Source organism: Empidonax traillii, unplaced genomic scaffold, assembly GCF_003031625.1.
Source record: "Empidonax traillii isolate 1590-97213 ecotype Southwest subspecies unplaced genomic scaffold, ASM303162v1 scaffold20:size5563877, whole genome shotgun sequence".
In the NCBI taxonomy this organism is placed as follows: domain Eukaryota; kingdom Metazoa; phylum Chordata; class Aves; order Passeriformes; family Tyrannidae; genus Empidonax; species Empidonax traillii.
The window spans coordinates 3,299,229-3,326,010 of record NW_020955213.1 but is presented as its reverse complement, the minus strand read 5'-3'; the positions used below and the strand labels follow the sequence as shown (position 1 = coordinate 3,326,010).

General features: G+C 42.0%; 2 protein-coding genes across 5 annotated transcripts in view; one reads left to right on the top strand and one right to left on the bottom strand.

Moving 5' to 3' along the window:
• Window positions 1–17,797, bottom strand: part of KLHL13 (kelch like family member 13) — a 76,063-nt gene extending 58,266 nt beyond the window's left edge. The window contains exons 1-3 of one of the 4 annotated variants that reach the window (XM_027899103.1): window positions 17,781–17,797; window positions 7,514–7,578; window positions 78–136 (exon numbers count right to left, since the gene is read on the bottom strand). In XM_027899103.1, the coding sequence (XP_027754904.1) occupies window positions 78–97 (20 nt within the window). In that variant the 5' untranslated portion in view covers window positions 98–136; window positions 7,514–7,578; window positions 17,781–17,797. Of the gene's footprint in view, window positions 1–77; window positions 137–7,490; window positions 7,579–8,649; window positions 8,793–17,780 lie in introns of those variants that run through there. The other 3 variants (XM_027899110.1, XM_027899098.1, XM_027899077.1) reach the window with 3 other exon arrangements.
• On the top strand, window positions 16,754–17,996 carry LOC114065766 (basic proline-rich protein-like). The gene is made up of 2 exons (XM_027899916.1): window positions 16,754–16,776; window positions 17,132–17,996. Exons 1-2 carry the CDS (start codon window positions 16,754–16,756, stop codon window positions 17,994–17,996), a joined length of 888 nt encoding a protein of 295 aa, XP_027755717.1.
• Window positions 17,997–26,782: the final 8,786 nt, after the last annotated feature.

Below are 26,782 nucleotides of genomic sequence, written 5' to 3'. Positions count from 1 at the left end.
ACAAAATAAATAAATAAATTAATTAATTTCCACATTAGCATTTTGGGCGTTTTAGAAAACACATGTCAGTTACTCACAAAGTGTCTCTCCACATCATCTCTGATAAGCGGAAATACCTCCTCTGTTCTTCATGCACCTGTAGTCAAACAGAAAAGAACTGAAGCAGAGTCACAGACAGACACCCCCAAACAGCACCTGCCTCTCAGATCCCACGGGTTTTCACAAAACAAACCAAGATTTGTTCCAAACATTCACACACAGTATATCTTTTTCCACATTTCACTAACTGTCTCTGGTAAAAATACAGAGATAAAGGAGCACAAAAGCAAGAAAACTGCTTCTTGTTTACATGCCTTATGCTGGTCTTTGCTGTGGAAACAAGAATGAATTATGAAAACTAATCAAGTGAACAGAGAGAGCACATGCCCTAGATTTTTCAAATAATCTCTTGGTTTAACCCAGTTGTTCCTGAGCCTGCCTATCCCATGAACAATTTACTAAAATGGAAGCTGTGACTCATTAAAGCCACCTTTTAAGAGGGAGAAAAACAGCTCAAACTATTTATGTGCAAGATGTAATGACATTAATTTGCAGGGAAGAGGCCAAAATCTTAATGAGTTCCATTTCTAAGATCTAATAAAGTTGATAAACAAACTCCTTGTTTATTTTTTCTGTCTCAAGAGTATATCTTACAGCCTTTAACCAAAATGAAAGACTACAGACTGTATTCTGGTTCATGAACTCCTATTTCCATTTGCTGACATTATTTGTCAATAAACATTGAAAAATATAAAGTATGCAATACCCTTGAAAACAGCCACACTTCAGATTTTTGGTCTTATATTTTACATTTATAAACATAAGTGAATGATCAAAATTTAGTAGCTGTATGAATTGGATGTTTCTTTGAAGTAATTTGCTATTAATTCACAGACCATGGCAGAAATTCTTATTTCATAGTTAATACCTTTTACATACAAAAGAAAGCTTGTATTTTTAGATACAGTCACAAAAGAGTAAATCCATGTAACAGATTTGAAATAACAGGTCATTTTATAAATAACAGAAAACAGAGGCTTCTGCAAATCATCCTCTCCCCTCCAGTTGCTTTGTACCATGAAAAATAAAATACTGACTTCAGAGAGCAAGACACAAGCATTCCTAATTTAAAGAGCCTGTCTAAAATCTTATTTTGCTAAAGCAAATTTAGACATTTAGTGGAAAGAAATCACACGTGGAATTTGTAAGCATGAATTATAAATTCAGCTTTTGCTTTGCAATACTTTAAACATGCCACAACTGAGACAGCATCAAACAGAATTGTTTAGCAGTATCTAACTTGCCCACTCCCTCCCACTGATGCTACAGCAGCTGATAGAAAAAGGTGGTTTTTAACTCCTGGCATTGCTGCACCTCAGGACATCCTCATTTCAAACAAACTTCAGGTTTTCCTCTGTTAAAGAAGTCTCCTGAGTAAACAGAACTTGTTTTATCTGTCCTCCATCATAGGCTTCTCTAATGTCCATCCAAGGCTTCTCTAATGAGGCCAACACATTATACAACAGTATAAAGGGACAAAAAAGATTCCATGTTAAAATGGAATTTTTCATACTTGGAAAATTTTTGGTTAACTTTCACCTTTATCAATAGAGCTTCTATCATCCTCACCACTGATTCCACAGTCCCAGCATACAAATACGAGGAATTCACACCTCCACTTAAAACTCTATAGCTGCTCACTATGGCCACAGACAGGACAAGCCTGATCACCAGCAGGAACTTGCATCCCCCTGCCACGAGCTGGGGGCTGAATTTCACATTGTTGTGCAAGTTCCTCAGATCTCTGGTTTGCAATGTTTGCTCCTGTAGCAGCTGCTGCTCTTATATTTTGCCATCATTCCTTTAGAAATGCAAAAAGTAGTATATATATTTATGAATAATGATTCATTTCCTATATAAACCATTACATTTGTTTTAACAATCTTCAGCCTGAATTCAGGAAGACAATTTAAAAGGGGTGTGGTTAAAACCCATGTAAAATTGTTGAGCATTTCAGAGAAGTTAAATTACTTCTAATTCCAACTTCATAAAATAAGTAAGAACACTACATCTGCTGGTCATATGCCAGTGAACACAACTCACAAATTGAAGTTCCATGCCCTATGGAAGTGTTTTATTTTTATATCTATGTTTCCTCTGTCAGAAAGTTCTAGATTATTCAGGGTTGATAGTGCACACAGCTAATGTAGGTTACTTGTATCAGTTACAGTCAGCTCTTCAGAAACAGCAGCAAATTAGCGACAAGACACGCCAAAGAGTACAGAAAGGGCACAGTCAAGGAAGACATTAAATGAACAAGCCCACACATTCTCAGGGGCCAATGTGAGCACACAGGGAACACGAGAGACGCTCGACAGACCTCAGCAAACACGTCCTTCCTACAGCAGGGAAGTTGTTTCCACACGATGCTCAGAAATGACAAAGCTGGCAGATGCTGGGATTGAGCCTGACCTACGATGATAACACGGTCCTTCCTGCACCACAGCAGTCAGCGTGAATCAAAAACATAACAAAAAAACTGCTGAGAAACAGACTGGTCACTAAATCCATAGGGAGAAAAAGGCTGAATTCTAGCCTGGGAACACCAATGAAGGAAGGACACAGTCCCATATTACACTTAGTTTGACCTATCACTTGCCTACCTCGTGCTGAACCCCACAAACCATCCAGCTGCACAATCCAACAGCAAACAGCTGTCAGAGGGAAAGCAGAGCCCAGCACAGCCAGCACTGCCTCCCATCAGAGGGGCAAGGAGATCTCACTGTCCTGGCAGTGGCCTCACATCCCCAGTACCCACTGTGCAAGGCGTAGAAGAGAGCAGCACTGTCCCCTTCAGCAGCAGCTGCTCAGTTCTGACAAACAATACCTTCAAAGAACCGCTTTAAGCTCTAAATAAGTAATAACAAGAAAATCTCCCTCTAAATACTGAGAAGTATATGCCTATAAAAGCATTATTATTAAAAGTTGGATGCAGACTAGCCTGATGCAGGCAGTTTTCAGTGTGAACTTTGTACACATTTCTGGAGGTCAGCACAGCCTCCCAGTTTTTATAACAGGCATCAGAGTTGCATTACCCAAGAGCAGCATTAACCTATATCAAATATCACCTGATAATCAATAATTAACAAGTAGAATCATGACTAATTCCACCCACAAACTAGAAGTATATAAGTACTTAAACATTTTCAACAAAAATCAAGTCCAGACACAAAAGAAACCCCATATTATAGACTATAGAAAATACAACTTAAGCTACAATTTACATCAGTCAGACAAGGTACTGCATTTTGAAAGACTCAATGTCATAAAGGAAGCCAACAATTGAAATTATACTCTAGGTAGCAGAACAGACCCTATCCTAATGGAAATTTAGTCACTGTATTAAGTAAAGTTTTACACACCAAAAGCAGTACTCATTAACTGCAATTATAGAGTGGCCTTTGCTAAGGTACTTTAAAAATACGTTTAATTAAAATTTTTTTCAACCTGTTTTAGGAACACAGAATAAAACAAGCTCAGCATGTTCGTACAACCTTAGAAGTCTTCAGGAATATTATGTATAAAAACCCAAGCTTCTTGGTATAGTATTTCACTCACACAGCAAGAGAAAACAATTCCCTGAAGCAGACTGAGCCATTAATACACCACGTATAAATCACACCCAAGCAAAACACCTGCAGTTTAAAATGGTACCATAGGCATGAGGAAACTGCTATGTTGGATAACGGTGCTAAACCTAACAATCCTAGATTGGATGCCCCTATATTATGGTCTCAGCACTGGGAGCTTCAGCAATTGCAGTATAGCATAATCCAACTCTGAGGAATGAATGGACTTCTCTCCCATTAGGTTGAGCCCTAAAAAGACCATCTCCACACACAATGATCCCAGCCAGGGACCACAGGAGCGGGGGCACAAGGAAGAGGCTGCAGATGACACACCACAGTGACAGTGAGTTTAAGATATCAGCACAGGGAGGGGACAAGGATCCAGTGTCCCAAAACACAGGAAAGCACAAGCAAGATAAGCCAGCTCCCTGCCAGAGCCACAAAGACCTGACAGGTTAGTAACTCTCCTGGGTTCACATCAGCTCCGTTCCTTGGACAGCAGCACACACAGTCTCTTCTGCCCTTGGCTCAAATATCTGCACCATCTCATCAACATCTGCACCATCTCATCAACATCTGCACCATCTCATCAACATCTGCACCATCTCATCAACATCTGCACCATCTCATCATCCCCAGCTGCAGCTCCAAGCACCACTCAGAGCTGTGCACAGCACCCAGATGGTCTGGCAGTGGCAGCTGCTGTTGTCCTCTTACTGCCACTCCTCCAGCCACAATCCAGAGCAGGCCTCAAGCAATGGCAACACCCATATTCCTGTTTGTCTGTGTCCAGGAGATAAAGTATCTTCCATGCCACTCCTCCACTAAAGGCAATGTGGGCTTCTGCCTCTGTGGTTACAATTGGAGGAAGGTTTTAAATCATTATCTCACAAAAGTGCTGCAAGTACCAAGTTATGTCCCTTAGCCTACACGGATTGCTTCCATTTGCCAGGAGCTGCATTCTGGAGACTGTATGCCACAGATCTAGAGGCATCAACTAACTACTGCTCTAGAAGAGTTTGTAAAAAAGGTCAGTTCACATCCGACTGAAAAGAAGTGATAAAAACAGGTCAAATCCCACGAAGCTTCCTAGTAAAGCAATGTACACTTCAGCAGACTGAGATCTTCCACCCTACAAAAGTGACTCCTGGATAGCCAGCATACACTATCTGACAATAAAAGCAAAAAAGCTTAAAATGTTAAAGCCCACTTTCTCGTTTTCTGCTGTTAAACCTTTTGGTACTCTCTCCAATATCACACACCACCAGGGTATCAGAACCACCTGCGTCACTGAGAAACTGAATCCTTGGTATTTCCTTATTGCTACCACTCAAGTATCCATGTGACAATCCACCTTGGAATCACTTTCCACTTAACTTCAAGCCTTCCCACCTGCTGTTACTTTCATAAAAGATGTCCTTTACCTGCAGGCATCACCTAAACCACAACCTTGGGAGACGAAGAATCTACATATGCAAATAAAGGCCTGGGAAAATGCTTCTAGATCAAGTTAGTCAGCATGATTTCAAACACCAATCACCATCAGCAAGCTTACTAATTTTGGAATGCTGCTATGGGTGAAGGTGGAAGCTAAGGGAACACCAGGCTGCAGGTCAATCTAAAGGCATTAGTTTTTCTTTATTTTCTAAAGTTATTTTGAGTAGATCTTAAAAAGATATGAACTCAAGGTCAGAAATGTATCCAGAGCACAACACAGCTCACACCACTCACTGCCTTACCATAAGCCACATAAATTACATGAGACATAAATAAGATGCAACTTACATGTTGGTCATTTACCTTTAGTTAATAGCATGTAGATGTTTTCTAACATGATAGCTTTAATAGCAAAATGAGATTTAGATTTCTGATGCTACTTGTCCTACAAATGGACATTAAGAACCTCCCAAACACAAAGATCTTGAACACCAGTACAGCAACACTCCAGCTTTGTTGGCTCCAATAAACACCTCAAAAGAAAAGCCAGAGAAGAAGCCACACAATTTTTTGATAAGTGATTGGCAGGGAACAAAAAACCCAAGATCATTCTAGATGTCCCAGTTTGTAATGAGAATTATTTCCACCCTTGAAATTTTTCTTAATAATCTCTAATAAGTGATTATTCTCTGCCATGGCATACATTTTTTCTCAACTCCACAAGAAATTAAAAGGTTTTGTCAGAGCAAATCTGTGAAAAGAAAAGTTCTTAGTCCTACCTTTCAAACAGTGAATTTGCTAAACTGAACATAAAGTTCAAAATGAAGGAACGTTTTACCTCCAGCAGCACAGCTTAAACCGTTAGCTCAGTCAATCCATGATCAGAAAAAGTAAACTGAAGCTTTAGCTGCATTCTGGTAAGATTTCAATGCTATTTAATAATCTCAAATACACACATTTATCTTTTTCAGGTAAGCTGAACAAACTTCTCAAAAATCCAAAAGCAATCAGCCTTATGAGAATTGCCTTGTGTTACATCACTACTTTGTAAAAAGAACTAAGTGTCTTTATCAGCTGTTCTAATAACTGACATAGGGCTCTGTAATTTGATCTACAACAGTTTAACAATTTTTCATCACAGGAGAGTTCTGAGATTTTCAAGATATTAGCAATGCCTAATATCTCAAGTATATAAACCACCTTTTGAAAGCCCTGGGAGAAACACTGCTTCCATGGAGGAATTAAACATGACATGGTCAGAGTTCCACAAAAGAAAGTGAAGTATTTTTTCATTTGAACATTTGCACGTTAAGTATTTAAACTGCTGTGAAGAGTTTGGTTACAAGAGTTTTCAAGAGAAGCACATTTCCAATCAACTATAACCAAATCATTATTTGTAACAATACAAAAGCCTTTTAATTTCTGTCCCAGTGAAGGCTGACAAACAGTGTAAATTTTCAGCAGACACTGTTGACGCCTCACGAACATGCTACTCACCCACACAGTCTCTCATAAGTCATCTATTTTGTACAGTGAAAATTAATCAGAGTAATTTTCAATGCATCAATTTAAGGATGTCTACTGCAACATCTGGAAAAGGCTATTTAAAGAATACAGAGCAAGTACATACATATTTATGTATCCTTCAAACTAGAAAGTCTAAGGCTACCAACAACACAAAAATATCTGAATATTTTGATCAACACTCAAGAATATCTTCAAAGCCGTCTCCTGTCTTGGCTACGTAAACTGGTCAATCAACATCTATTAAACACTAAGTTTCATATAAGAAAAGCACAACACAGAAGTCAGACATGAAAGCTCAGACCGAAGACCTAACGAGCCAAGCTCCCTGTCTAACAGCAGTCAGTTCAGGAGCAGTGACAGTGAAATGACACAGCTTCCCTCAGCCAGTGTTTTAGGGACTTCCTCCCTCAAACTGCATCCAGAATTCAGGCTTTAGTACTCCACTTTTTTCTTCCACTAATTTGTCTAATCACATTTCAATCTAATTTGCATTCAAGATATCCCATGACAGTGCAGTCTCGATATAATTACACACAAGGTAACAGTGGAGTCTCACAATATAATTACACGTTACAGGAAAGCATCCTTCAGATACCACCTCAATAATTTCCTATTGCACCACCCACAGCAGTTTCCCACCTCCAGTGCTATAGCGACTGCAGCGACTTCCCCACTATTGTTTCCCAAAGAATGCTCCCCTGCTGATCCACCCTCTGACCTACTGTACTGCCTTTTACTGCACAAAAAGCTGGGAGCACCTCCACACTGAGCTACACAGTGTGTTGCCAAGTTGTGTTAATTGAACAGGAACAGTTTCACTGGGATTTAGTCGTTAAAAGAAAATTATTATTTGCATACACAAAGCATCTCAACTTTCTTACTGTTCATGGCAGGATCCCAGGGCTATGTTTCGCCATTCCCAAGTAGTCCAGGTAAATTTTGACATCTAGAACAAGGTTTGGGAAGAGAAAAAAAATTGTCACACACGTTTGCACACTATTATTCACTGTAGATTTTATTTTAAAGAACTGCAGGGTAGAGCATCTCCAACAGAGTTGACTGTTGGCTTCTGAAGCTCTTTGCGCTCTATCTCCAGCATGAGCGGAAAATTGGATAGTCCCACTTCTTGCCTGAAGGGAAAGTTCACATAACTCAGTAAAAATCTGTGGCATCCTGCTCTTTTCCACATATATGGAGTATTTCATACAGAATTCTGCAAGATCACAGCTCCAAATAAAAACCAATTTCAACAACCGTGCAGAAGAAAAAAAGTCAGAGCTAATTTTTGCTTTGAAGCTACTCAGGAGCCACTCTCTAAGAAGTACAGCCACCATTTTATGTAAATCACTAAATGCATACAAGTCACAGGAGGTACAGAATTAATACCCTGCATCATGATCCTAAGCCAAGCATGCTTTTCATAAATTCCCCCCACAGCTGCTACCACAGAAGGAAGCTCTGGCTGGACTTGTAAAGGGAGCAACAGTCACAGTGAAGTTGAAAGAGCACAAAGTTACAGTGAAAAGTCATCTTACCAGCCATGAACAATGTGACAGAGGGATTTAGGAGGAGACACTGCATTTCCTTTTAATGCTGAAAAGATAGCATGTCCAATTGCAAAGGAAACCAGCAAGCAGTAACTCCAAACCACAAGTAGTCATTTGCGATGGCGGTCGTTTTAATCCATTCAAACATAAAGCAGAGTAAGGAAATACCGGCAATAATGCTGCCAGCTTTTGTTTCCTCTGCATTTCCTCTCAGAAAAGACAAAAACTGAAACATTACACTTGGCAACTCATATTCTCACATTCAGTTACTACTGGTAAGTGAGGATCACTTCTCAAATTCAATGAACAAACAATATTTTTTCCATTAAAAGCCCTCGCTAATCTGAAGTTATTCATCCAGTTACAACAATAAAACAATACTAACAACAAAATGACATAGAAAAGCACAGGTTAACCAACAGTTAGAAGAACTATGAGGCATTCAAACTTCTTAACCAAAACAAGTTTACCTGAAGATGAGCAGCTATTGCAGTCTTATTTCATGAACCTTTCTTCCTTTTGATACTCTTCCTTAAAATGTGTCAAATTATTTTGCTTTTTATGTATGCACATCTATGCATGGCAGGGATCAGAAAGACCCATGCTCAGGAATTAAAATACTACTGTGTCAAGAATGACACACACAATTTATCAAGTTGCTTTGGTGAAGAAAGCCAGAAAGACAAGTTGGAAATTAGATTCTGGTGGCAAAAAGCCCTCTAAACCAGGGAGCAAGATCCAGGCTTCCCACCGTCCCCTGAAAGCATTTTGCATAACCTGCATCTCGGCAAGGCCGTGTCAGGCTGCCCCAGTGACACACACAAGTGTTACAGTGGAGGGCCTTATGAAAGGCCCTCAGTAATGAAAATCTCAAACAATGTCAGACTTGTTAGACACATCTGGGATGGCACTGAAACAATAAAGCCAATACAAAGATAGCATTTTTTCCTCCAACCCACTCATTTTTTCCCTCCTCCCATTTCTTTCTCCATCATTATTTATTCTTGACTCCTTGTTCGGGACCGTAAAGCGTTGCCACGCAACCTCTTATCCTGCACACTTGCATTTTCCGGCCCAACTCCCTCCTGCCATTAATTCTACTAATGAATAAATAGTCTGAACTAGTAGAGGGAGCTGGTGACAACCATAACGTGGACTTCTCTGTGAGGACGTGGGGAAGACAGGACAGTGCTGCAGAGCAGCACCACCCCACGTGCCACAGCACCTGGCAGCTCTGCCATCCCCTGCATCCCCATGAAACATGTCTAAATTTAACCACTTCTTTCACTCCACACCAGGAGATCACTACAGATTAACCAGAAAATACACTCATTCCCTAAGAGGATGATGAATTGAGATTTTCTTACTTCAGCTCTAATCACAGGGTTATTTGCAGGGAGAAGCCACGTTCCTGCCTGCCGAGGAGCTCTTTAACTTGTGAACCTTTACCCTGGGTTTGGATCTCCTCCTCTGCATACAGCTGTGCCAGGGAAGAGCTCAGCACCTTCATCTGCTTGTCCCTGCTCTCTGCCAGAAGGCTCCAGCTGAGCTGCTCTTAAGTACTTTCTAACCTATTTACTCAGGATCAAGCAATACAAAGAATGATTATTTAGGCTGTTTAAACCACTCCAGCTTATTTTGGTTGGCATTCTGCACAAGAGCTCACATAAACGTCTAAGCTGACAGGGGTAAGGTTTACAACCCCCCTACTGAAATATTTTCTCCTTCTACAAACTGGGAACAATAGCCAACAGAAAAGAATGCCAATAGCAGACAAGAAATCCCAGCCATTATCCCAAAAGAAACTAGGGCTGCTGGCACACTCATCTTCACCCAAGAAATCCATTTTAAGATGAGGGCAAGTCTAGTTTACATCTGCTCAGCCCTTTCCAGGGAAGTAATTTCACCAGGCTCTCAGAGGACACACAACTCTGAGCTCCATGAGCAGGTGCAGCCATGTGAGCACCTATAATAACACTGCACACAAGCCTCTGCCCTTGGAGGAAGGCTGTAAAGGAAGGAAGATGCTGGTAAAGTCCATCAAGTCGCCTTAAGGCTACAAGTTTTCAAAGAGAGAAAAGCTACCACCACAGGCTAGACTACATGCTTACTAAGATATTACCAACAATGTTAACTGTTCTTTTATTCAGTTGTACCCATACCACAAACCCCAGGAAAAAAAAAACAGTGGAAGAAAGTCTACAGTAGCATAGCATGGTTTGGGAACAGAAACTGCCTTTTTGTTCAGCACATGAGGCACTATCATACCGAGGTCTTGGTGCATCACTGTCGCTCTTAAATACAATCAGGTATCCACATAAGCTAGAATATTAAGAAAAACAAAAATAAGGAATTGTCGTAGGAACGCAAAATGTCAGGGTCCCTGTCTTCTTGCAAAAAAGAGATGCCGGGGCAGTTGTACCATGGTCCATTTAGAGCCTCACAGCAAATTTCTCCAAACATTCAAATTTACAGTTAAGAGAAGCTGCTAAACCATTCCTAAAAAAGATTAGCAAAGATACTGGCCGGGCTATCCTGTATCAAATGATACCACCAGCATCACTGAGATAAGTAACTGAATTAATGGTAGTTCCTCCAACTCCAAGACAGGTGATAACATGATCATCTCATTTCTCTTATCCTTTAAATAAAAAAACTCCCCATCTGGACATTAAGGACAAGATTTTCAGACTCAAGGGTAAAATACGGATCACAAAACTCCCCACACTGATCCTTCTGCCACTAAAGATGTCAGTGTCTGGTACTGTCCATGCGTAACGAAGAACAGTGACAGTGAATGCTTGCTGTTCCTCCCCCATGACAAATGTGAGCAACCACAAGACACTGGTCGGATTTGCACAACCCCAAGGGAGAGGTGTAAGGCAGCTCAAGCAATGCAGTAAATTCAATACTGCTGAATTATCTGAATTTGTCCTTCAATTCTTTTCTCCTAACTTCCAGTTCTAATGTACAAGCTTGCAAACTCTTTCGTTTATATCTCTGACAGGACATACACCCTGATGGAAACACTTTAATTCCACCGTATAAAAACAAACTTAGAACAGCAAACACAACAGCCCAGATTAAGTTTGTAGCTGTAAAATCATTGCTATATTATAAATTCAACAATAAAGAAAACAAAACTGGTAATACTCTGCTCCTGTTAAAAGTTTCCAACATAAACAGGCAATGAAATATAGTTGTTAATAAGTGTCAGCAATACAATCTCACATGTATTTTGTAACTTGCAGTTGCTAGTACTTAAAAAGTTTCTCACTAACATTGAGCTGATGATCAGGGATAGGAGGGGTAGGGATAAACTATTAACACAAGTTTCCTACAACTCTGGCACCGTGGTGAAGAATCAGCTTCTAAAAAAAAAAAAAAAAAAAAAAAATTTATATATATATATATATATATATATATATATATATACACACACAGAATACATGCCAGTGTCTGTAGGATTCTAGTGCCACTCATGGCTTTCTTTAAATAACGGATGTGCTACTCACTTCCTCTGTTCTATTCAAAATCTGTGGGCAGCCATAAACTTGCCCAGAACCACGTGTGTTTCATAACACTGAGACTGCTTGAGAGTCAGGCACTGAGAAGCCAGAAGCTGACAAGGCAGAAGAGCAACCCCATTTCTCCTTCTCCCTTTAAGAGTCAGGTAACATAAATGAGTAGGATGCAGGGCAGTGCTTGAATTCTCCAGAGCAGAGACAAAAGTCTTCCCCTCTACCTTAATGTAGAGCAGAATGCACACTTTAATGTAAACATTTACCTGAAAACACAAATTTATGCATTATGTGGATAATTCAGCTCCTTCACAGATGGAAAAGTAGCTGGAAAACAGTAGTCCCAGGAATAGTTCTTTAAAGGCATCTGGAAAGATGACTAGTTTGAAGTGGGAGCAGTGCCCTAGCTGAGGGGAAAGCTCAGGAACTGCTTCACCCCCAGCATGTGCTGGGAGAAGCCGTGCTGCTTTCCCTTCCTTCCTGCCTCTACCTGTGAGAGCAAGGTGTAGCCACAGGGTGAGTTAGCAAACTGATAACTATATCACTGAGTGGGTAAGTTTCCCATGAGATAAGTAGCATGAAAGAAATCACCCTGCAATCACACAAGCATTAGATCTGCCAATGGAGCTGCAACAGAATGGGGGACAAGGCAGGACCACCCAGAGGTGCCTCTGATGAGGTACCTGCAGCACCAAACTGCCTCCAAAGCCTCCAGCATCAGACTCTGCCCTCCAAGGGTGAATCTTCTGGTTAATTTTCAATCCATAACAAGTTTATGAAGAAGTTTAAATTTTAAAAGAAGCATTTCGCATTTATTTCTTACAGAGTTATTTAAATACGTAGAAAACATACTACAATCACGTATGACAGACATAGAGCTTCAACTTTGAAGAGCTGGGATTTGTGCCAGTACACTAAAAACCTGCTGGATAGTTCAAATCATCATCTTAGCTTACTGCTGGATATTTCACATTAGCATTATCAGATAAGGTCAGTTATTCCAAAGAATCAAAGTTCCCACAATGCTAAATTAAATGCATGTGGAACACATTCAACCTAAACTAGAACAGACCCCTCACACAGAGATCCCAAAGAACATCCAGGAAAAAGGAACTGGGTTGAAATTCACATGTTTATCCTTCCTTTCTTCGACCTATAGGATTCTAATAGTTAATCATTATTACTCACACACCCCAAAAATTCTGCCAAATTTTTTCATTACATGGCACCTCACTTTTCTCATAACAACAGTTTGCACTTGACCAGATAGAGGTGTTAATCAAGCTCATTTACCACATAATATGGTTTTCATTTGCCATGATGTAAATCCTGGTCTGTGATTTCTGAGTAATAGACTGCTAAAATCAGTTTATTTTCCTCACCAAGAATAAAGGAACTAAGTTCTTCTCTTACTTCCCTGCAAAGATGGAAATTCACATTCATAACAGAACTAACATGATGAGAGGTTGAGCACTGCATTATTTGTTAAAATACGTTAAGTCCTCCAAGCAAGGACAGGCATCCAAATCATCCCACCCCGGTTTTAACCAGGAGACCCGTGAAACACATTCCCATAAGCTTTGTGCCAACTGCTTTTCTTCTTGCCTGGTGGAACAGCTTAGACAGGACCTCTGTCCTAAAGCAGCTCACACCTCCCACCTTCAAGCAAATAAAGAGACTTCCAAGAGGCAAGACAAACAAGTACGTATACGCCAGCAGGCAGGAGCCAAAGCAAGGTGCCTGACATCACAGGTGAATAGTCCTGCTGCTTTGCCTACTGACAACCAGTTCTGCTCCTGGTCCCATCCACACCTGCACAAAAAACAACGGCAGTTTTGCCCTGTTGATGGCCTTCCATGTGGATCACTATCCGGGCACCCTTCAGCACAGGGGCCCTTCAAAAGGGAGAGCAAAACACACAACCTGACAGCTCCAGCAGGCACGGGGCACCTGGTGAGACTGATGCTCTTGAATACGGAAATAGGGAAGGTTTTAAGTTTTCCCCAACATTTAAGCAACTAGAAGTTGGGGCAAAGGCTCTGAGAACTTCTTTGAAAGCAAAACTTCTGGTCACAACCTGTTTTCATTTCTACTTTCACCTGTACATAAGCTTTCTCACATTTTAAAATATTTCACGGTAAAGAAACCAAGCAGAATAGCTTCAAAAATGGAGAGTGTGTTGGCCTTGCCAAACAGATCTCACATTTCACAACTACAGAACATGTCACCAAGCAGCTGCATCAATCACAAAGAAGTTAAAACAAAAGCCCCAAGGAATCAAATGACCATTGTCATCAGTATTAACAAAGCACCGTTTCCACAAAAGGAAACAAAATTACATATTTCCTACAGCAAGTTTTAAACAAAAACATTGATAACACAGATCAGTAGCTGGTCCATTCTTCAAAAAGTAGTACAGCCAAGTCACTTTACCGCAGCTTCTCAAAACAGGCATCGAGGACATCAAATTCATTACAGGACACTGAACATAAAAAAATCACTGAAATTTTCTGACTATTAGTCTTCTGAAATACACAGGCCATTTAAAGAAGTCCGGTTTAAATTTGCAAGTTCCTCTTGGCTTCAAACAGATTCCTTCCTACCCCATAATCCAAAAGATATCTTCAGGAAATCCACTTCTGAAACAGTCTTGTCACCAATACCAAGTCACACATTCCAATTTCCTGTATCTCCCATCCCAATGCTCTTACAGCCTGGTTCCCTTGTCAGACAGAACCTCCTGACACAGGATACAGGCTGTCCACACTATGACATAGGCACTCTTTTCTCTCAAAACATACTACCATGTAAAGCTCTAAGAGACAAAGCTTTATGAAAAAAATTCAGATGAAACTGGAAAAATTATCAATTTTCCTGAATGCCCACTGAAAGCATGCCTTTGCTTCCAGAGACTACAATCTAATACAGTTTAATTACTTCATAGTTTTTAAAAGATACTTTGCTTAGGGATAGGAAATATACCAAGGAAAGTTTCTTCCACAGTAGTGTTTTTAATTTATCCATAAAGCTCTTATCTCCCAATTTTAATAAACCTGTTCCATCACAAATAGTTAAAAAGAAAACCAAAAAAAAAAAAGTTTCCAGTCAGTATTCTGACAGTGCAATACATCTGTGAGAATTAAAGCTGAGAGAACCTTGAAAGGAAAGCAGAACATATGTTGCCCCATCTATTAAAGCTCTTACCTCCCACTCACACTGACACCCATCCACACTATGCCAGGTCTGTGATAAAGGCATCTATCCCTGAGAACCCAGCCCCAGGCTGCCAAAATCAACTTTGATAAGCTATTAAGAGTAATTAGAAAAGTTTTGCACTATTGATACAGTGAAACAGCCAAACACCAAATATGTTCTGGGGCTGTTTCTTTTAAAACAAACGCTTCGTAATTGTTCAATTTCTGCCATAGTGCAGTTTCACAGAAAGTTTTGCCAGCACAGACATATCATCTAAAAGAGTAGATAAAAAAAAAAAAACAAACACAAAACCAAAACATATACTAAGCATCACAGTTACTTCAGCAACAGAACAACCACGAAAAAGCCAAGCATTTTTGACAGTTTTGCTTGTGGTGTTTGAGGAGGTGAAAGAATAGTGCTAGCAGAAACACTTCTAGCAGAACACATTGTGGATTCCTTTGGAGTCTCTACCAACACACTTCTTGGTAGTCTGGACTAATTATACCTTTCCAACAGCTGGACCACACTAAGAATATATAGCCCTGGAGGTAAGATCATTTATCTCCTATTTCAGGCAAGAAAGGTTACACTTGTAGATCCAGATATCCTGGGCTTGATCACCACTGTCAAAGAAAGATATACAAGTATCGTATTATACTGAGATACACTCAATATGAGATAGCCTTTGTATTTTAGTTTTTTTTTAAGAACTCAAACATTTTTCTCAGCCTGTTGGAAGACAAAAGAAAGAAAAAAACATGCTTGTTACTAGACTTCATAGAACCATAGAAGGGTTTGGGTTGGAAGAGACCTTAAAGATCATCTAATTCCAATCCCCCTGCCATGAGAAGGGACATCTCCCAGCAGACCAGGTTGCTCAACGTCCCATCCAACCTGGCCTTGAATTCAGGTGGAAAAGGCAAGGCTTTACTTTGTATGCTTAATCCCACCCTGCTTCTGGACAGTTCAAGTGCCAGAACAACAAACTCCTGCAGCAACTACATCTCACTTCCCCCCCTGAGCTTTACACACTGCCTGGGTAGTGATACCAGCTGAACATACTCCCTTCCTCGACTTCACCCGATTCAGCCCTGTCTGGTGCAAGCCAAATCCTCACAGGCTCTTTGAGATGATCCCCGTGCTCTTCACCACTCCGCAGACAAGCTCTGCTCTAATTCATGGGACTCCAGTGTAAACCACATAAGGGAACCTGGGCATTGCCCCTTTTTTTTCTTGCTGGGTACATGTGCTGATCTGCTTCATACATCACCAGAAGTTGTGGCAATGATACTATAAATTGCAGAAGCCTCCAAGACACTATTACTGCTACAGATTAAGTACAGCTGAACTACGGCCTCAGATGACTTTCAGTTTAGTGAATCTTTTACAGAAGAGCAGAAGAAATTCTTTAAAGCAATAATAATAAAAAAAGTGCTGGCTGGGGCGAAGTCACTTTAATTCATTTTTGACACCTAGTGTCAGGCCAAGGCTCACTAGAAGCAGTCTTGCTTCTTTGAAGCAGAGCAGCATGCTAATTTGTGCTGGCAGCTCACTACAATTTTTTGAACTTCAGAAGTGGAGGAAAATGTTGAGAAGCATAGTTTTGGAAATCACAGAATCAAAGAGATCACAAGAAGTGCATTCAGGATAGCACTTAATCCTAGTTACTACCCAAACTTTTTTTACTATCAACACTCTGCAGCATATTCCAGTATTAAACAGGACTGCAGAACAGGCTTTACCATGAAATCAGAGAAGTGGGAAGAGTGCCCTGAAGGTTATTCATTAGCATTATCTCTATGTGTAGCTCACTGGGGAAAGAATAAGGAAGACTCCTCGATGCCATTCTATTCAAATGTATGAGGCATATTTAAACGGGTAAGGGAGATATTTCTGATGCAGACTTGACAGAAGGTCCAAGTCAGCATCAGTTTCATTAACACTCAGGTTGAAGAGCCCTTTGCCATACAAAACTGAAAAAGATGTGCACCTTGCATCTCCTGAATTATACAAAGCACCCGAGCCAAGACTCCGTGGGTTCTCAAGTTAACATTGCACTTTTCTTGCGGAGGTGAAAAGTCCTGAACAGCACCTACTAAAAACAGAGCTTGGCCTAAATTTTACGCGAACAGGGAGAAGAGGAAACTGGCGAGTTAATTACAACCTACGCTACATCCCCATTTCTAATGGCCGCATCTCAAAACTAACCCCCAAAACTCCTTCCCGCACCCAGACCTCATCCAGTCTATTTAAAGACCAAGGGAACAATAAACCCTGACGAGCAGAACGGGCCGGGGGAAGGAAGAGAGCGATTACAATGGCTGCACAACAAAGCCTGGAAAAGGGGAGTTAAAGACACTTTTCCCGAGTGGCACAAGCCGAGCGGCGCGGTCCGCACACACCGCCGGGGCACCCCCGCTCCGCTCCCGGCCATTCCCAGCCTGGAGCCCCGTCCTGCCGGACCCCAGTCCCTGCCCCGACAGCCTCCCCCTTTCCAGCCACCTCACCCCCCGGGGCACGGGCACTCCCGCTCTCCCCCCGCGCCAGCGCAGCCCCCGGCAGGGCACCCCGACCGCAAGGGGGGCACCCCCTTCCTCCCTCCCAGCAAGCGGGGTCTGCCCCACCGCAACACCCCTCGCACCGCAGTTACCCCCCGCAGAGCGCAGCCGGGACACCCCGCTCCGTCCCGCACGCAGGGAGCCCTCGCCGCCCGCAGCGCTGCCCCTCCACGGCCGGGGCAGCCCCCGCGGCGACCCGCACCCACCGCGCACCGCTCGCCGAGCGCGGCCCCGCTCTCCCCGCGGAGGCCCCGCAGGACGCAGCCACCCCGGGACCCCGCGCGGGGCAGAGCCCGGGGAGGTGTTCCCGCCGAGCGCCCTCACCTGCGGGAGCGGCCCCGGCCCGGCCCGGCCCCGGCGCGGGCCCCGCTCCGGAGCGTCCCCGAAGTGGCGCGCGCGGCCCCGCTCCCCGCGCCCGCCCCGCCCGGCCTCGCGTCACCGGCGCGGCGGGGCCCGCGCACCGCGCGTGCGCGCGCGGCGGGGGCGGGGCCGCGGGGGCGAGGAGGCGGGGCTGTTGAAGAGGGGGCGGAGCCTCCGTGAGGGAGGGATGGAGGGTCGAGGGGCAGCGGGACGGGAGGTGTGCTGGATCCAGGAGAGCCGCTGAGGGAGCGGGGAGCACAGCGACAGGCTGCTGCGGTCACTGAGTCACAGAATCGCACGACGGTTTGGGTTGGAAGGGACCATAAAGATCATCTCGTTCCAAGCCCCCTGCCATGGGCAGGGACACCTTCCAACTCCCGCCATCCCAGGTTGCTCAAAGCCCCGTCCAGCCTGGCCTCGGACACTTCCAGAGATGTGGCAGCCACAGGGTCTCTGGGCAACGTGTGCCAGGGCCTCACCACCCTCACAATAAAGAATTTTTTCTTAATATCCAACCTAAACCTACTCTCAGTTTGAAGCCGTTCCCCCTTGTCCTATCGCTACAGTTCCTGATGAAGAGCCCCTCTTCGGCTTCCTTGTAGTCCCCCTTCAGACACTGGAAAGCTGCTTGCTAAGTCCTTGGTGACTTAGAGAATGCAAGTGATAGGTGTACAAAAACATCTCCTTGTGTTCTCCAGAGACTCCATTTGGGATCAGCAGTATTGCCAAGCAAAGGGCAGCCCCGAGCTGCTCTCCTGACCACAGTGTTTGCTGCTGGAAAGCTCAGAATTGCCTTACCTGCTCTCATAAAGCTGCTGGATGGTAACCCTGAAGTTTCTTCACAGTCCTCTCTTTCATGTAGCAACAGCTTTGATTTGGGAACTGCTGTTCTTCTGCCATTCTGCCTGTATTGTTTCCTGTAAACACACCTTTAATTACTGAACCCCCAACATTTAGCAAATTTTTGGCTGCAGGTAATCTTAGAGCAAATAGAGCCTTAGTTAAACCCAGTCAACCCTAATGAAGTTGCAGGAATTCCAACAATGCAATTGAGGGCAAAACTTGATGCAAAACTAATTATGAAGCCATATGTAGCCTCCAAGACTGCAACCAGCTCCTCATCACAGCTCTGTAACATCAGCTTGATAAGTGTCCTTGGCTTGAACGGTGCCAGCCTGAGCCCTAAAGGGAAGGCTGAACAACTTTTGGGACCACACCACAACATTAGAGAGTTGCTTGTTTTAAAGCTCTTTTTTATCTGGATATTATTTTACGTTGGCTTATCAAAGTCAGTGCAGCATCTATCTCAGAGTGGAGATACCCTGGTTGAGTAACTCTCTAACAGATTTTGCTATGGGCAGTTTCAGGTTCACTTCTGTTCTCTCCACATCATTAGCAGCAACTGAAGCAAATTCAGGTTCAGGGAACCAACTCATCTCTACACTCAAGCTGACAAGAAAATCAGTATCTCGTTTGCAGAAGAAAGCATTTTTGTGTATGTTTTTCCTACTTCTGTCCTTGAAAATAACCTCTTGCATAAGCCAGCACCTGTCTTGACTTATCCTTACAAAACTTTGGGACTTTGCAAAACACACCTCCACTGAGAAGATGTATTCACCAACATTTCCTATTAAAGTATGCTTACAGAATAGTTCCTTTCAAAACAACATTCTAAGTATTTACCCTGACAAATCTGTCATTTGATAATTATGCTGAACATAATTTGGTGTAGCAATATACGTTTTCAGCAGCTAAGAGCAGTATAAAGAATGAACAGTTATCAGTTCAGACAGAGCAGGTTTATATCCACCTCATAATCATTTTGCATTGATATTACAGATTATAAAGAGAGAATAGTATCCATTAAGCAACAGTATTTCCTATTCAGAAATTTTACAGCTTGGTTTTGTCTCAAAAGAAAACATGTACCCACCACCATTTGAGCTCAAAACAATTCACTCTGAACATTTGTCATAAGTTGTAACAGAATCTGTTATGAAGCAGAACACAGAATTTGGGTAGAGGAGGAACTAAGCTCTATTGGGTTTTAATTGCTTGTGACAATGTTGAGTCACTATTTGTAGTTCTGCAGATAATTACTGGTGAACTTAGGTTGAGCATACGAGAGCTGCAGCGCACTTGTAGTGAGTACCCACACGTGTGTATTTAAGGCAGCATTCCATTTCAACCAGCATCACCTGCCAAAGTGAACTGTAGCATCCATGACCCCTTCTCCAAGTACAATGCTACAGGAGAGGATGCATCTCTGTGCTTCCAGCCGTGAAGTGCAGTGAGCTCACCTGCCGCATCAACACTTTTTATTTCCTCTTACTTTCTGCATTCTGCAATCAGAAAAGTTACTTTCAGGATTTATACTTTTTCTATACTGAAAATTTTCTGTGTAGGATAGATCTGCATATTCATGCTACAGTAACAGCCTCACAAAATTAAAATCATTCTAAAATGAGAGGCGAGGTGCATATTTGTCAAGCAGTAAACACTGAAAATGCTTTGTGGTAAAAGAATCATTCATTTTAAGTATTTTTAAAGCTAGCTTTCCCCCTCAAGACAGCTTGATACCAGCTTGACACACGGTACATTTCCAAAATTCACTGACTACTCTGGTCCCTGCTAATGCAAACAAATCCTACAGAGCTGGAGTAGAAAGTGACATCTGCTGAGTACAGGCAGTTCCTGAGTTCGTGGCTGTTCCTGCAGACTGGCATCCCATTCCAAAGGCCAGGACGTGCAGATGGAAGCTGCTTGGCAGCTGACCATCTGGAGTGGCTCTGTGAGTACTACTCCAGCCTCCGAGAGGGATAAAGCGATTTAAGCAGCAATAAGTCATGTTTGCTGAGGCAAATAAAGCCTCATAAAAATCTTTTCCAGAGTGGAGAGTACCTGCACCCTATTCTTGCTGTTTTCCCATGGTGTGAATTGGAAATTTCCCCAAGAAGGTTACCAAAATAAAAATCTCTAGAGAGTAGAACAGTGCTCTACCATGTTGTCCTACTCCATCCCCACTTCCAAAAGCACCCAGGAGCCACCAGCCACTTTCCAGGAACATCAGCAAGGAAAGCCTTCCCACTTCCAAGATATTTCCTGAAAGGAAGGACAGCTTGGCAGCCTCTCTCTCTGTCCAGAGATGCAAACATCAATATACCTTTGGTGCCAAGCATAAAAAATGGAAATTCCAGCTTCCAGCCCCATTCTTTAGGGCAGAGAAATGGGTATTACCTTCCTCACCACAGTGCTGGTCTGTTCAGAGTCAGCAGAAGCTCACAGAACCACACCATGCCTGCCTAGACAGCTGCAGGCAGCCCTCGAAAGCAAATTACACCAAAATATATATTAAAGCTTTGTGGAAAAGATATATGAAATGTCTCTCCTTGCAGAGTCAGTGCCTTTGCATTACAAAAGTACTAGATATCAGAGTTGTTCCCAGTGCTTGGAAGAGGAAATAACTTCCTGTTATGTGCTGGCACACAAAAGCATTTTGAATTACAATTATAATACAGATAAACCTTGCATATGCAAGTCCTGATTTTCAACCTTTTTTCACCTTCCACGGCCATTTTCACAAATGTAAAACTGAGGGTAAAACACCGACCTAAAGATTAATTTTTCTTGATGCCACTTTGAATGTCTCATCTCTTTTTGCCCTCAGTGTTTTGTCTCTCTTTGCCCTCCATACAGTCACCCACCCCAGAAATGGCAATTACTGGGACAGCAGGGAATCACAGACAGTTTGGACAGCCTACCCTCCTCTAGTAGGTAAATCCAGAGCAGAACAGGGAAGAAATTAGTGTAAACATCATTGCTACTCTAAGAGAAACATTTCCAATGTAAATGGAGCATCTCACTAGAGAGATACAGTCAAAATATTAAAATATGTAGGAAGGGGGAATTATTTTGACCACTGAGCATTAAAATTCATCAGGGTGGGGGGAAAGGCAGAAAACATTTTGGCTACAATTGATCTAAACCTCAGGAGTTCGGGAAGACAAATGAAATGTGAAAGGAGTGGAAGGAAAGATGGGGAAATCAGAGAAGATGACTGCAGGGAGTACAGTCCATAACTAGCATTCAGGCAGAAAGGAGGCCATCCAGAGCAAGCAGAGATTTAAATGCCTTAAGGATTTGGAGTGGTTCTAAAATTTAACCTAACAACTACAAAGACAGTATCTGACCTAAATACATCCTTACATCGTCCGGTGCAACAATAACCTCTATAGTTTGAGACCATGAAGGACTGATATAAAAGCAGCACTGACATTTTAATGCTATTTTTAAACCTCATACATTATAAGATTGATGATTAAGTTATTCTTTTCAAGACACACCAGCAGATTTTAGATTCTGTATCATGCCAGCTTTGCATAAACAGGTGAAGTGAGGATCAGACAGTCCAGAGGTCCATCAACCAGGGTATAAGTTCTCATGGTGGACACACAAAATGTTTTTTACCCACTTTGTCTTGCAAAGCACGATTGCAACATTTATATTTGCATCAAGGACTCCCTCATCTTCGGTTGACTACATTGTTTTGAAAGCCTTCCTTGGGATCATAAGCAGTGACAAATAACAACCTTTACCAGCTGCAATCTGCCAGTCCCAGCCCCAAGTCTTCCCTCACCTCAAAGGATTTCACTCAAAGAAAATAAATAGCAGTGGAACTTGTCATTTCCTCTGAAGTAATTTTGGATTTTATCGTGTTTTTCCTCCAGCTAAACTCAGTGGAGCAGAATTTTAGATTTGGAGGAATAGCTATTTTAAAAATAGATTTCTTCATGCTATAAAATGTTACAATAAAGTATCACTATCAAAAGATCAAAGATTGTTTTTCCTCAGTTGCAGTAGAGAGCCATTTGGGAGCTGGGGCAGGTTGCAGATTGTGCCTGAGAACTCGATGCAGGTCTCAGTCAAGCTATTTTTTTTGGTAATTCAGATATTCTCCCACGACAACATTCATTTTTAAGGAATACAGAAACTTTCCTGTAAGTCTTTCCTTGCTTGCTCTCTTTCAGATTTATAATTATAAAAAGGAGTGGGTCAACTTAGTATTTTAGTTATAAAATTTCTCTACATCCCTTTTTCTTGATTTCTTACACACATTTTGAGACAGTCCAGAGAGGGGTGGGAATTTGAAGTTTGAGACATAGATTTCCAGAAAGTACAAAGTCTCAGTTATTTGGCTTTTTTAATGCCAGATTTGTATCTTCATTGTGTGTTTCCCAAAGTCTGGCTTTTTTCTAGCTTTTACAATCTTGGGAAAAAATAGCCAGGTGTAATTCTTTTTCACTGTTGGCCAATAAGTGAAGTAGTGTAAGTCAGGAAATGCTTCCATCAAATGTCAGAGTTAAAAAACAAAATACTATACTTGGTTTCAACTCTGCACATTTCCAAAATGCACTGCAATAAGGTTTTTAATATCATTCCCATCAATCTCTTTTTTTTTTTTTTTTTAATGTCTGTACAGCAGAATGTACCAGCATTGAGCTTTGATGTGCCAGCATGGGGATGCTTTATGAATCATGAAATAATTATGTTCTCATTTACCATATACAAGTTCCAACAGCCAACAGAAATGCTGGGTTAATCAATGCCTTCTGCAAGTTCTCACTGCTCTTCATGCTTGGGCAATAACTGGAAAAACACTTTTTGCACAGAATTACTAGTCACCACACAATAGTTCCACCGCTGTCTCCAGGCTAAACAATTTGTCATTGCACGTTTATGCTTTTGTTCCCCACTGGCAAATGGTCCAAACTCCTCTCATATGTCTCTAGGGCAGCTTTCAGAACATGACAGGAATTTAAAAAAAACTAATAGTAGTTCTAAACTTGAGTAAAATCACCTTACTTTTAACTCCTAAAACTGGTGATACAGGTCTCTCTTATCACAAAGAGGAAATAGGGAGTTCAGCGCTGCCAGGAATGCAGCAGGATAAAGAAGATCACTTTCATCTTCCTTCCCGTTCCCACAGGTGGGGATGAAAAAGGAACAAGTGCCAGTGGAGGAAACTGTTTCAGCCAACACAGTTCAACCAGGATGAAGAAAAATTGGCCAGTGCCAGATCGAGGGCTTACCTATATAATTCCACCTGGAGCAATAGGGAGAGCAGTGGCTTCTGATGAGGCAAAATAGCCTTGCAGTACAGCACTGCAATCCTCATTTGCTCACTGCACGTGGCATAATCCATATGCTGGCTTGATACCTGAGAATTTCTTTCCCTAGAGAAGAAAGCAATGCACCTTTGTTTCCTTAAAATTAGCACTAAGGGTAGAAAATTGAGAGTTCTAACAATCTCTGTATGTCTTAATAAGTTATCATTTTTCACTATAGTATCAAAACAAGATATAAACTTGTGTAATGCATTATTTTTCTTAGAAAAGAAAAGAAAAGAAAAGAAAAGAAAAGAAAAGAAAAGAAAAGAAAAGAAAAGAAAAGAAAAGAAAAGAAAAGAAAAGAAAAGAAAAGAAAAGAAAAGAAAAGAAAAGAAAAGAAGGCCAGATTTTGCCTGCATTTTGCAAGCACTCATACTGATCTCTGGAGCACTGCTCATGTAGAAGTTGTAAGATGTGACCAAAGTTGGGTATGACACAACTTAGCCACATCCTGGCCAAAGAGCTGCCTCTGACCTCCCCTAACATCACAAAAGTGAAAGCAACTGTGTGCTCTCCTTCTCCAGAATGTAAGCTGCTAAATGGGCTTTCTGAAGCAATCAATAGTTCTTAAAGCTATCTGTCTTTAGGTTCACTCCCAATTAAAGATCACAACGAATATAAAATAAATCATTGATCACTGTCAGGAAATACATTAACAAATCCATCTCCAAGCAAGAGCAGTTCAATCATTCCAAGTAGAGCAAATTTAGTAACTGTCAGTGATGTGGAATGACTCCATTCATCAGCTGAGCTCACCCAGTAGTAAAGCATCTTAGTACCCTCTGAGCTACTCCTAAATATGGTATAGAGAACAATATGGGATGACCCAGTGGCCATTTCCCAAAACAATGCTTCAAAAAGAAGTTTCGAATTGCCACAGGGTAAAACACAGTGCCTCATCATGGTACTCGTGAAAGCAAGAGAATCTGCCCTGAGGCAGATTTAGGCACCTCTGCTAAGGCTAACCAGCACTGCAGGAGCAGCAGTGAAGGGTTTATGTGCTAAGTTATTTCTGCAGAGATAAACAAGTTGTTGTGAAATGTGCTCGCACCGCTGAGATGCTGCAGTGTGCACAGCATCAGCAGAACCCAGTGTCACCAGCTATCTCATTACAGGGTATTTTACTGCAGAAGCTGTATGGGTATAAATCCTAAGTTTTAAGCTGTGACTGCACTATAATTCTGTGCCTTTATCTTTCTGTGCAGCACAAGGATATTAACTGTGGAGGGAAAACAAAGAAGCCGTTCAGTCCAATACTTGAGCAACAGGGGAACATTTCAGCTACTGCATACCAAAGAGGTAACAACAACATCTGTTAGTAGGGAGGGCAGAGGAAAATTTTGGAGATCCCCTCTGATCCTGAGTAAATGGCATAAGGAAGGTAAAATTCACAAGCAAAAACGCAACGCAACACATCAGAAGAGAAACAAGATGATGTCTTTTCAAGGTTCACAGCCCAGCTCCTGATGGATGGCTATGCAAGGTCTGCCCAAGGATGTCCGTGCTGGCCACAGAAAGCTTTCTTTCATTTAGGGAGGCACATCTGACTGTAAACAACAGCAATCAGAGTGTAGTATCATGATTTCACTAGTTCTAGTCCATCTCCTTTACGGTGTAAGGCCATGTAGAAGTTGCATGAACAAAAGCACCTGCGTGTACAAGTTCTGTATCCCTCAATAGGTTAGCCTAAAATTTGTGTATGAGAAAAAGAGGGCACAGCAAAGAGTATCAATACTGACAGAAACCTGGATCATCACCAGCCCTCCTCGCTGTGCCCCAGTGCCTGTAAAATCCTGCTTATTGTTGCCAGGAGGGGAGGGACAAGGATTGGGGGAAAGAGGTACTATTTTAATATTAAAAATTGATTCTTTGTGTTTTGGCAGAAATTCTCAGCAATGTGTAATCCTCCCTTCAATGAGACAGAAAGAATTAACATAAAGTAAATAAGAAGTCATCAGTATTGGCAGGGAAATTATAGGTGTTTGGAGGCACAATAAATACTGGAGGTGAACTCAGCCAATTGCTTTCAACACTCCTTATTTACTGCTGGGCCCAGCTGCAGGTGATCACCCTTGAAGAATGGGATGGGAATCCCACAGAACATCTGTCCATAGGGTAGAAAGGCAAACCCATACACCAAACAGAGAAGTGCAGTATTGAAAGTAATAGAATAATACAGAGTGTCTGTGTCAGGGAAGCAGCACTTCGTTTGGCTCAACACATCATTGAAAATAATTTCCATGAAACTATACAGCAACTGTTTTCAAAATACCCTTGAAAGGCTCCTGGTAATAGTTGTGAGTGTCTGACAAGCCGGCACAGCAAGTGTTCCTCTTTGTGCCAGTAAAACCAGAGGCACAGGATGAGCCATGAATGTCTTTCCTCGATCGTTTTGTTGTCTGGGCTCTGTGACAGTGGTTTTTATGTGATAACTGGAGCCTGCACAGCCAGGAATTTGTGGAGCTTTATGAGGCAGATACTCCATTTTCTCTCAGATATCTGCTGTTTAGCAATCCCTTCAGTGCCAGGGAGAGATCCTTAGGGAAACTCTAATCCAAGTGATTGGGCAGAGAGGGGAAAAGAAAACCAGTTCTCTTTCTCTTCAGGAGCAGAGGTTGCAACGTGCAGCCTCCACAGGCTGTTCCTTGCAGGCAGTCCTGTCTAGTCCACAGTTAAAGATGCACCTAATGGTCCTTTGCCATTTCACAGCTGAGCAGGATCACTTGATGTCAGGGTGCCTTCCCTGACACTGAACACCCTCTGCCTCCACTCTGCACCTTGGCACACTTGCCATTAGCT

What these genes read in the sequence shown, in the direction of transcription:
- LOC114065766 (XM_027899916.1), top strand. Translation starts at nt 16,754, where the DNA reads ATGTATGAGGCATATTTAAACGG. An exon ending in TATGAGGCATATTTAAACGG is followed by an intron (nt 16,777 to 17,131) that starts GTAAGGGAGATA and finishes TCCCGCACCCAG; the next exon opens with ACCTCATCCAGTCTATTTAA.